Genomic DNA, 12,116 nt, shown 5'->3' on the forward strand with positions numbered 1-12,116 from the left:
TTTTAGGATATTGCTATTGTTTGCAGTTTTTGGTTTTTAAAAATATTGTAAAACACTCCAAAGAATGATTTGTAGCATCTGTGCCACAACACAGCCTTGTTAATTTTTCAGAGTTTGTAAAACAAACAAAACCGGTTACTTTGGATGTTAATTTGAAACAATTTACCCATTTTAAGGGACAGTTTGGTAAATCATGATGCTACGCGGTTAAACAAAACAATCAATGATTAAAAATAGCATGTTCTATAAAGTTGCCAAAAATCTGTCTGCTGCAAAGCTTTAACAGTAACCATATCGAACTAGAAGGGTGGCTTAGCACATTTTACTATAGCATATACACTACAACCTATTTTGCAACTGTAATATATTCCCTATGCTTATTATATACTGGGTCCCATAGAAGACAACATTGTTTATAACCTTGATTTGTTTCTGCAGGCAGAAACTCATGGGTCCCAATACTACAAAGTTGTAAACAGGTAACCATAAGAAAGGGTATTATAAAGTCAAACACAGTGATTGGTAGCGTTCCCTAAATGAACATGTTATGTAAAATACAAATTGTCCAAATCTCATGCAATTCAGACATTGTTATAAGTTTGTGGGCCTAAATAGCATGAAACACTGACATTTCAAAATGGCATATTATACAAACTGTCAAACTGTCATTTCACCCAAGTATTGTTGATAAATTCACCCATTTTGGGGGGTTAGTAGGGTAAGCATTAGGGCTACAGGGCGCATAACAATAATCAACAGCTATAAATACCAAATTCAACAAACTGTCAAAAATTCATTCAATCCGACATGGTTTAAAAAATTCACCCATTTTAGAGGTCTGGTGGAGTAAATATTTGGGCTACAGGGTGAAACACAACAATCGACGCCCTAAAATGGCACAAACAACAAACTGTTCAAATTCCATCTATGTAAGCCATTGTTTAAAATTTTACCCACCCAAATCCATCAAACATTTGATGGCCAAATGAGTAGGACAAACTTCGGGGAAAAAACACCCATTTTAGGGGGCTAGCGGGGTAAATACTGCGGTTATCAACAAAAACAAAGTGGGATGCACATCTACATAACTATATCTACCATCTGTGTAAATTTCAGCTAAATCCATCAAACATTTGATGGAAAAACGAGTCGGACAAACTTCGGGGGGGAAATACCAATTTTAAGGGGCTAGCAGGGTAAATACTGGGGTTATCAACTAAAACAAAGTGGGATGCACATCTACATAACTATATCTACCATAAGTGAAAATTTCAGCCAAATCCATCAAACATTTGATAGAAAAACGAGTCGGACAAACTTTGAGAAGAAAAAAAAGAAAAAACAATTTGAGTAAAATCAATATGCTTCCCCTTCAGAGAAGGAGACCCATAACAAGACCTCGTTCACATAATCATGTATAATGCCCGCCGAATGTCGCGCCAGATTCATGACGATCACACATTTATGGCATGGGCTTTTGGTCTCGACATGGATTAATGGGCAGCTGCATTTTCATCAACAACTTTTGCCGTAAATTAACATCAATCCACACTCTACGCGAAACGTTTTTTTGTAGTAGATATACACCAAACGCAATAAACGTGTTGAAAAACTCAATCATTTTAGGGGGCTAGTGGGGTAAATATTGGGGCTACAACATTAAACATAACAATAAGCTTCTATAAATGATAAATTCTACAAGCAATCAAAATTTTATTCAATTCCAACACTGTTTAAAAACACCCTAATTTAAGACGGCTACTGGGGTAACTGATGGGGTTCTACACCCAAACTAATAAAACATAAAACCACAACGATCCAATCAACAATCATGTAACATGGGCCAACGTTTAAAATTTTGACAACTAGAGGCATTTCAAACAACAGCCATCAATGTTTCTGACATTATAAGGCTGTTGACAACCCCCTAACTGCCATGTGCAAAAATGTCCACCAAGCCATCCACAAATACAAGTAACATATGTCCCATTGGCCTTATAACACTATTACACCACAGAAACCTATCCTTTGTGGTGCCCAGCAACATAGGGGGATAGTGGGGTAAATGTTGGGCTACAAGGTTAAAAACAACAATTAAGACTTATAAATGGTATATTCTACAAGCTATCCGAATTTCAGCCAATTCCAACAATGTTAAAAAACTTACCGATTTAAGAGGTCTAATGGGGTAAATACTGCGAAGACAGAAAAAACAGACAATAAGGATATGTGTCCCCTAGACAAAGGGACAAATGACAAAGCAAGTTTCAGGTTGTCAAATCCATTTTGTAAAAAAAATCAGAAATTTTGCCCTCTTTGATATGATAACCCTAGGTTATCATGAACCATGCCAACAGCCTGAATCTCACCACTTCTTATAGCTATATAATAATGAGACACATGTTAAACTGGCCATGGTGTTAAGCTTGTGTGTTCAGGGCAATTTGGTAGTATTATCAAAAGCTTAAGTAACTCATAGGATAAAAACAGTCACATTTTTTGACTGCATTAACATCTGTGGGTTATAGCAAGACTAATAGGGAAGGTACAACCTTGTTGAGAAAAGGTTTCTTCATAATCTGTTTCTGAAGAAATGTAAGAATCTGATGCCTCACTGCTGGTATCGGATTCTGTTAGGCATAAAAAATTTCGTTACTGGCAAGTTATTACAAAATTCAAGGTGAATGAGATATGAAAACATTTCTTTTATTACAACTAATTAATTTTGTGCAAATTGTAATTACAGCCATACTTTTTTTCTCACACCAATTTGCTTTGCCTACAAAAGTGCAAACAACTCACCTATTCTTTTTTTAACTAAAACAATTAAAATCCTTTAAAAAGGTTTACGCTACATTTGTGCAAGTTTCATGTTGCAGTCTTAAAATGCATTTGTTTTTTAATTAGGCAAGATACCTTGGGGTCCCAATTGTGACTTGGGGTTGTAAATCTCCGGAGCAACCAAATCAAGTTTTTTGAGCTTACTTGCTATTTTTTTTAACTTAGCTGAAAAGGAAAGAGAGTTAAGTAAATCCTATACAATATGGTATTTGGTACATTTACAGTAGAGCATAACATGTAAAAGTAGATGTAAACTAGAGGGGTGGCTTAGCACATTTTGCCATTGTCCATACACTAAATCGTATTCTAAAACTGCAATATAATTCCTTCACTTATTTTATATTGGGTCCCATATTAGCCACCGTCTTTTAAAACGTTAGTTGTTTCTGTAGGCAGAAACTCATGGGTCCTCACACATGCAAAGTTGTAAATACTGCATTTCAAGAGATAACCACAAGAAACTTTGGTGTTGTAAAGTAAAACACTGTGATTGGTACTAGGATTAAATAGTCATGCTATGCAAAGTTCAAACTATACAAATCGACTCAATTCAAGCATTGTTTAAAGTTTGTCTAGTTTAAAACAAATATGTAAAACACAACAATCGATACCTATAAATGGCATAACATTTCCAACAATCGCGCACTGTTTAAAAACTCACCCATTTTAGGGGGCTAGTAGGGTGACTATTGGGGCTACAGGGTTTAACACAACAATCGTCATTTGCAAATGGCAAATTGTACAAGCTATCCAAATTTCAGCCAAATCCAACCCTGTTTAAAAAATTTACCCTTTTTAGGGGGCTAGTGGGATAAATGCTGGGGCTACAGGGTTTAACACAACAATCGTCATTTGTCAATCGCAAATTCTACAAGCTATCCAAATTTCAGCCAAATCCAACCCTGTTTAAAAATTCACCCATTTTAGGGGGCTAGTGGGGTAAATGCAGGGGCTACAGGGTTTAACACAACAATGATCATTTGTAAATGGCAATTTGTACTAGCTATCCAAAATTCAGCCAATTCCGACCCTGTTTAAAAATTCACCCATTTTAGGGGGCTAGTGGGGTAAATGATGGAGTTCTTCACCCTAATGTTGAAAATATGAAACTGCAATGACCCAAACAACAATCCTGTAAATTTTTGTCCAAATCGGCCAATGTTTCAATTTTGACCACTAGTGGGCGTTTTAACCAATAACGGTAATGACTTGTGACGTCACAAGGCTGTAAACAACCCCCTTGACTGCTATCCGCAAACACGTTCACCAAGCAATCCTTAAACATAAGTACCATATGTAGTTGCCTTTATAACATCACACAAAACTAACGTTTGTGGTGCGCACAAACCACATTTTACATTTTGGGGGCTAGCGGGGTAAATACTGGGGTTATCATGACAAACGAAGCAGATGGCACATCTACACAACTATATCTACCATCTGTGAAAGTTTCATCCAAATCCATCAAACATTTCAGGGCAAAATGGGGTGGACAAACTTCAGGGAAGAAAAAAAAAAAGAAAAAAAAAAGAAAAAAAAAAAAAGAAATCGAGTAAAATCAAGATGTGTCCCCTTCAAGGAAGGGGACCCATAATTCATTTTGTGTTTGTGCAAAGCATATGAAGACTTAAATTTTGCCAGAAACATGAAATGTGCATGAAATACAAGCTAGATTGGCTGATTTATTTCATTCTAGTAATTTAAAGTTACAAAATACTTTACAATGCACCAACCAACAATATATGAAACTTCTGAAACATGTAGCAAGCAAAACTGGTATAAAATGTAATGTCTTGAGGGCCTGTGAGTGAACAGTTAGGCAACAACGATGGTCAAAATTTGAGAGAGACCACTATGGACTTCCACCTATAACATGTGTGAATTATAAAAGTTTTATTTGCTCTTTTGGCCAAACAAGTGAAACATCCCTGCATTATATGAAAAACAAAAACAATAATATACAACACGGCACTTACTTAGATTTTTTGCTCTCACCCAAGTTGATAATATTTGATATCTTTGCTCAAGTGAGTTTCCCCTGTAATCACATTCAATTTGTGAAAGCTGGGCCTCTGTAAGTTCAAACTTCATTCGACCAATGTCATGTACCATAAAGTTATGGTCTGCATAGTGACAGATGAAATCATAAAAAAACCAAGCTCGATTGCGATCTAAAAACATAAAAAACACCAAAACTATGGTTTAGTTATTAATCTTTACAAAACAATGTCACTAAAATATAACGAGAATGGTTGATAAATGCTGAACATGTTGTAGCTACATGGCATTATGTGGGAAAAAATCACATTGTAGATGTGGATGGTGCTTAAAGCCGGTTAAGTTGGCTCCTAACTATCAAAATTCCTTGGAAATGAATCCAATTATTTTTTGGCGACAGAGTAGTGAAAATAGACTTTCAATAAGAGTTAATTTTGACCTAGAAAGGTCTAGTATACTTCCTTTTTATACATTCTATTTACTAAACACATTGATTTTTGATTGAAAGATTGAAATTGATTGAAAGGTTTTACACCTGTGACTTGATTTAAACTCTATAAACACTTTTAGGTTTCATATTAGTCAGAAAAAACATCATTGATTTACACATGATTGTTTATGTAGGCAAAAAAAGAATAGACCCACACACTTGTGTCAAGGCTGACAATGACCATTTATTTTTTTACGCCTTAATGTTGATCAACAATCTTTTGCCTGAGGTATACGAAACCGAAAAATGTTTGTAGAGTTTAAATCAAGTCATAGGTGTAAAACCTTTGAGCAAACTGAAAATGCATGTAACTAGAGGGGGACTAGAGGAAAACTAACCAATACGTAACATAAACAATTCATATTAATTGCGTTCATTGATTCACAGCCCGTGAATTGTTCACATTGATTACAATTGTAACGTCTTCAAGAAGCATTGGAATATAAATAATTAAGGGTGATAAAAATCACAACAAAAGTTGGTGGGGAAAAGCCGCTGTCCCGGGTTAAACGTCAACAATCACGTGATAAAAAAGTTTAGCATTTGTCAACTAAACTAGAAGAGTGGCTTTCTGATATACTTCCATTTTATATATTCTATACGATATTTACCAATTAACTATACACATCATTTGATCTACACATATGATTGTTTTTGTAAACAAAAACTGATGGATCCCCACATTTAAAAAAAAAAAACTTATTTGGCAAAAAAATCAAGTTAATTTTTTCATCTTAACTTTTATTAACAAAGTTTTTCTTGACATATACAAAACCGAAGCACACTTATTAGGCTTAAATCACGTCATAGGTGTGAAACCTTCGCCAAAACTAAAAATGTGGGTGATAACTTAATAAAACGACATAGCATTGCTGTGCAAAACAGCTGATTTCTAATCACTGAAACGACGTCTCGTAAAACGTCTGTCCGACGTCAAGCTGAGCCCTCCCGCTATCGTGAACCAGTGAGTTACTCTCTTGGTACTTCTGCCTACAGTGCCTTTCTTGACCAAACGAGCGTTAGACACATTTATGTTTCGGGGGCCTGTGGGTGAACCTCTGGGTCATACGGGGTCAAAATTCACATGGACCATCTTTAGACCAATATCTGTAATGTGTGTAAATTGGAAAAAGTTGGAACCATTCTTTCTTGACCAAAACGTGGGAACAATAGCGGCGCTAAAAATTTCACGTTTTGGGGGGCTGTGGGTGAACCAAGAGATCAAACGGGGTCAAAATTTACATGGACCATCTTTAGACCAATATCTGTAATGTGTGTAAATTTGAAAAAGTTTGAAGCATTCTTTCTTGACCAAAACGTGGGAACAAATCTGCATTAGAAAGAAAAAATGAAAAAAGAAAAAAAGAAAAAAAAATATAGACCAAAACAAATGTGTCCCCTTCAGGGAAGGGGACACATAATTATGAGAATAGTCCAATCTTTGTTCTAACAGCATCTGACCGCAAGGACAACGACTGTCTACTTTCAACTGAAAAAGCAACATTGCTTATTGTTACATCACAAACGTACAGGTTGGTACTTTTCCCAAAATAAACGTGTTAGCTTGTCAAAGGTTTCTGGCAGTTTAGTTTAGGACATCGTTTGAAGCACACTAAACTTTAAATATAATACTGCATACAACTCACTGGGTTAAATATGCGACATGTTTCAAATGAAACAAGCGACTGTAAAACGTATAAAACAATTTTTGTAATGGCTAGGTCAAAAATATGTGCACTTTGTTGCGTGAAAACAAATCTTTTTTGTGGTAGTTATTACATAGAAAAAAAATGTTAAACATTATAATAATTTGCGACATAAGGTGATGTCCGAGCTAAATCCATTTTATCTTTATTGTTCTGCCTCCCCGTAATTTCCACAAATGGGTCCAATTTTTGGCAACGAGTAACGCGGTGTTAACGCCCACGAACATGCGTTGAAATGCAACAGAAGCAGAAGAACCTGGTGGTTGAATTACATTGTGTAAACTCATAAACTGCAAGAATTAACATAATCCCACCATATGTGGCAACAGGAAATGAATTTGGTATTTCATGACGTCATTTTGTGACGTCATACAATATGGCATACCATGGAAAAAATTAAAATTGGCGCCTATGACTATAACCTATTTTGAAACATTGATATATTTCCTCCACTTATTTTATATTGGGTCCCATATCATCCACAGTCTTTTATAACCTTGTTTTTTTTCTATCTGCCTGACTGACTGTTCAGTGTAGACATATTCTGGGCTGTAAAGGTAACCATTTGAGCCAAAAATTAAAAAACTAAACAAGGAACCCATTAGAAACACTTGTTTACAATGTCAGCACAGTATTTATGACCTAAAGCAGGGGTGTCCAAAGTGCGGCCCGCGGGCCAAATGTGGCCCCTGGCGACATTTCACGTAGCCCGCGACTGTTTTTCAAATTGTTTAAAAAGAAAAAAAGAAAAAAGAAAAAAAAAATACGGACAAAAACAATATGTTCAGGGAAGGGGACCCATAATGAACAAAACTACACAAAATTAAGAATAGCACTTTTTTGGCATATTTTAATCATTGTCGCTGTGTGAAAACAGATTTTTACTCCTATTGCTTTAAACCAATGGTTCTCAAACTGTGGTACTCATACCACTACTGGTACGCCAGGACTTTTGGAGTGGTAAGCCAGCAGCTTTCTTCCATACCTAGTTTAAATCAGATCAAAAATTGCAACTCAACTGACCCAATTGATCAGCCCTGGTTTTGGCAAAACTCGGTTTTTGTACAGTCTTTTGAAATTACTGAATATGCTAGACCAGGGATGGCGAACCACTGACCTACGGGTCACAAAGTGACCTACCATGTGAATTTCAGTGACCCACTTGTAGTTTTATCATTTATACTGATTACTATGGGTAGGATTACCAGACTTCCGAGATTGAAAACCAACGCAACAGTTAACTTAAAAGTCCTCTGCCACATTGCCCATTGTCTCAAAATACAGATTGTTGAATCAATTGTGAGGCAACAGATATGTTTATTTAAACATATAAGTTGCGATTTGTTGTACCTTTGTTGACGCTGTTTGGTTCTACATATTTATGCAAATCTTTGTTTTGACACATGAATTTCATAAAAATCAAGTGCCAGGAATCGTCTCAGCTCAGACATGACTGCTGTGTGTATTAAACTGAAAACTACATAGGGTTACAAGACTTGCAGAAAAAGATGCAGCAACAAGCATCTTAGCATTGACATATAATAAAATATGTGACCCACTTTGTTTTCTTTCCGAGTTTTGATGTCACGTTTGACCCATTCAACTAAAAAGGTTCGCCATCCCTGTGCTAGACTATGTCAGGGTGAGAAAATAGGCCTATTTCTTGATCTATCCATTCAAACAATGTTTAGGAGGTGGTACGCAGTGATAGAAAAAGTTGTTAGGTGCTATGTGGCCCTATAAAATTGAGAATCGCTGCTTAAAACAAACTGGCCTGAATATTGCATCTTAGGCAACGATCCCTAACATCTACCTTAAGACAAGTATGGGTAAAAACAGATAAAGAATAAATTAAGTGAAAAGAGGTATTGCGATTGCTTCAAAAATAAAGTTGCAACTGTACATGACAATTTGTACTGTTGAAAAAAAACAGGTGATCAGGACACAACACCTGATTATGTACTAACAATTACTATGAAGATACATACAAAATAAATAATAACCCTTACTTCTAATAATATTCTTGTTTACTTGATTGTGGACCAAAATTTCATCAATGTGTTCAGTTCTTTTTTGGCTGTTTACTTCATATTGTACTAGTTGTTCTACACCCGCATTGAGTTCACTATGCACTCCTGTTTGTACAAAAACTGTTGGAGCAAAATTAGTTATGCAAACACAAAACTTTTGCTGAATTAGGTTGATGGGGAAAGTGAGTAACAATTGGTGCTACAGGGTAAACAACATAAATGCTCCAGAATTTAGAAACTACAAATGTTCGTAGGTAATTCACATGCAAATAGAAATGTATGAAATAATTACCTTTTAACTTGACCCAGTAGGGGGTTAAAGAACCTTTTTTATTGACATATCTTTCCACATTTCTGTCAGAAAATCCAAGTTTTCTCAAGTACTGTGGCCAATTGGTTGGTAGTATGTTAACTTTTGCCAATGATTTAGCGGCATCATCAGCTTCCTTCGGAGAAACATTTCTTGACCTGTTAATGAAATAAAATAAATATCAAAAGATTTTCTGACTGTCAATTTAAATTAAATTTAAAATCATTCGTTATTTCATTGTTTTAATCACACACTTGTGCTTTTTTGTTGGCATAATGATTAGGCAATATCAGTACATAACAGCAAGTGGTAAACATAAAAAATAAGAGAGTAAAGCTTAAGAGAGGTGGGTAAGTAAACTGTTACTGATAAAAACGCTTGAGAAATCGATATATGTCAAAAATAAAGAATATTCTTTTACCTTTTGGGCATAACTTCAGTGGAGTTTGGAACTGAATTCCTACAAATGGTATAGTTTGCCCTGCAATAAAACACAAAAACTGTCTGACTTATGTTTAACCTATTTTGGTGCATGCAAATTTTTAGAAAATACATATTACATTAAAAAACACAATGGGCAAGACTTGTTTACCTGTATTAGCCACAAACCGTTTTTTTTTAACAATAAGAAACTACAGTCCAGCTCCAGCCATTACGAAGCGGAAGTATGAAACGAACATTTACACTGAGAACGCCCAAACTTTCGGCCAAACGACCAAACCGAATTTGTTTCGCACAAGCCACAAGGGCTCTGAATCAAGGCCAGAATGAGCGATTCTGGCCGAAAATAGGCCATTCTGGCAACCCTGACGGGCGGGGTCAAAATCCATAGAAAACCGGTCACGTCTAAAACTGCGGGCCCACTTGGATCACTTGGCCCGCTTGGCCCAGCACTTCATGCAAATGAAAAACTGCGGGCCCACTATATCCAGTGCTTGTCGCGTCTCTTGCAAGGAAAAACTGCGGGCCCACTATATCCATTGCTTGGCCCGTCTCTCGCAGGACAAAACGGGCCAAGTGCTGGGCCAAGCGGGCCAAGTGGGCCAAGCGGGCCCGCAGTTTTAGACGTGACCCATAGAAAACACAAGTTGTCGCACGCCATAGAAAACACAAGTTGTGGGGATGAAAATGGGGCGAAATTAGCGCGAATTTTGCATTGCGCCTTATGGGGCCGATTTATAAAATGATTAATTTGGATACTTTTGCGGTGTTTGATTTTGCAATTTCTGCAAAATTTTGAATAAAAATATAACTACGCTCAACTTACAATGTTTAAATGGAACTGATGAACATGAAATAGAGTTTAAATCAGGTTTTAGCGGTTAAATTTTCCAGTAGATATACATGTAGCCTACTTAAGTTCCGAAAGATACAAAAGTTGTGATGTATATTCATCTAAAATTGGAATAAATAGTTTGACTATGTTCCTCCAAGGTCAGAAAAGTCATGACGTAATAGTGACGTCATCGTTAATTTACTGGATTTTGACGCTTTTAGCTTATACTGAATTTTGAAAGCTTTTGGCAGTACCTTTAAAGGTGTTGTACAATCTTTCCCTCTGTTTTTAATTTTTTTGATAGATATATGACACTTTTTAGTGATAAAAATATTTATTGCATCAATTAAGGTCTATATACCATGTTGAATATGTGTACTGTCATATGCAACACAACCACAAGAGAAAATGCAATATAAACAAATACAACTAACATTGATGCATGAAACAACCAATATCAACAAAATTGTTAAATCTTCTTAAATCTATTCACCTGTACAGCATAAAAAGTATCGTGGGAAATTTTGCATCCAAAGTGGCACTTTTTTCATTTATTTCAGTTTCAGCTGATACTTCCCACAATACATGTTGTGTGAGGATATCACAAAAAAATCCAAAAAAAATCATTAGGGGCATAAAATAACATGCAAGAATTGTTAGCAATTTTCAATATTGGTGATTCAATAAAATCAAAAAAGTCAAAACTTAAGAGACACACAGCACAGTATGACATGTTTTTTTGAAGCTTCATAAACTCAAACAGAGTAGTTACATGAAGTCCAATAGATCCTGTGTCAGCCTACTAAATGTCACAAAATTACTCTTAAATCAATGAATGTTATTTGCCTTTCCATCTTGTTATGCATTACTATTTTATGTCATTAATTGTGTCTGTTTTATTCAAAGTTGTTGCAAAATAAAACATTGGCATTTATGTTTTCCTTTTTTTGAGTCTATATGCCTGTTGTTGGTATTGCAAGCCAGGAGCCATATGCCAAACAGCAACTTCTTACATTGGTTTGGTGTGATGGGACACTAGATAATTCTTCTTCAGTAAAGATACTTTGAAATGAATGGCTTGTTCATTTAAAAGCCCAGCCATCCACCAGTTACTTCATTATATTGGTATAATTTTATTTTAAGCTGCAAGTTTATATATACACACTTAGTTCATCTTATCATAGAACTTTTAAATGTATTGCAAATTTCTGTAGGCTTGCACTTTTTCCAGCAGCAAAAAAATAAGTATAACCCAAATAAAGACTTTAAAAAGGATATCTTTGATAAACAAACTGCTTCGGTTAACACTTAATATTTCTAAGTTTTTCAAATATCTGTACAGTCAACATTTTTTTATTACTAAAAACGGTCAGGACCATTTATATTTACTACATTTTATTATCACAATTACTTATCATAAAGATTACTTTCACAAATTTGCTAGAAAACGATGCAGAAAAACAGT

The 12,116-nt window shown here is 35.5% G+C and overlaps 1 protein-coding gene across 4 annotated transcripts in view; it reads right to left on the reverse strand.

The window, feature by feature from the left end:
* The window catches only part of LOC145222119 (uncharacterized), a 38,658-nt gene extending 28,214 nt beyond the window's left edge, over positions 1 to 10,444 (reverse strand). For 2 of the 4 annotated variants that reach the window (XM_080088150.1, XM_080088148.1), the window contains exons 1-7: positions 9,968 to 10,440; positions 9,797 to 9,856; positions 9,358 to 9,533; positions 9,045 to 9,185; positions 4,818 to 5,012; positions 2,917 to 3,006; positions 2,553 to 2,630 (exon numbers count right to left, since the gene is read on the reverse strand). In XM_080088150.1, the coding sequence (XP_079944276.1) occupies positions 2,553 to 2,630; positions 2,917 to 3,006; positions 4,818 to 5,012; positions 9,045 to 9,185; positions 9,358 to 9,533; positions 9,797 to 9,807 (691 nt within the window). In that variant the 5' untranslated portion in view covers positions 9,808 to 9,856; positions 9,968 to 10,440. Of the gene's footprint in view, positions 1 to 2,552; positions 2,631 to 2,916; positions 3,007 to 4,817; positions 5,013 to 9,044; positions 9,186 to 9,357; positions 9,534 to 9,796; positions 9,857 to 9,967 lie in introns of all 4 variants that reach the window. The other 2 variants (XM_080088149.1, XM_080088151.1) reach the window with 2 other exon arrangements.
* Positions 10,445 to 12,116: the final 1,672 nt, after the last annotated feature.

This window comes from Phallusia mammillata, chromosome 4, assembly GCF_965637545.1.
Source record: "Phallusia mammillata chromosome 4, kaPhaMamm4.hap1.1, whole genome shotgun sequence".
Classification (NCBI taxonomy): domain Eukaryota; kingdom Metazoa; phylum Chordata; class Ascidiacea; order Phlebobranchia; family Ascidiidae; genus Phallusia; species Phallusia mammillata.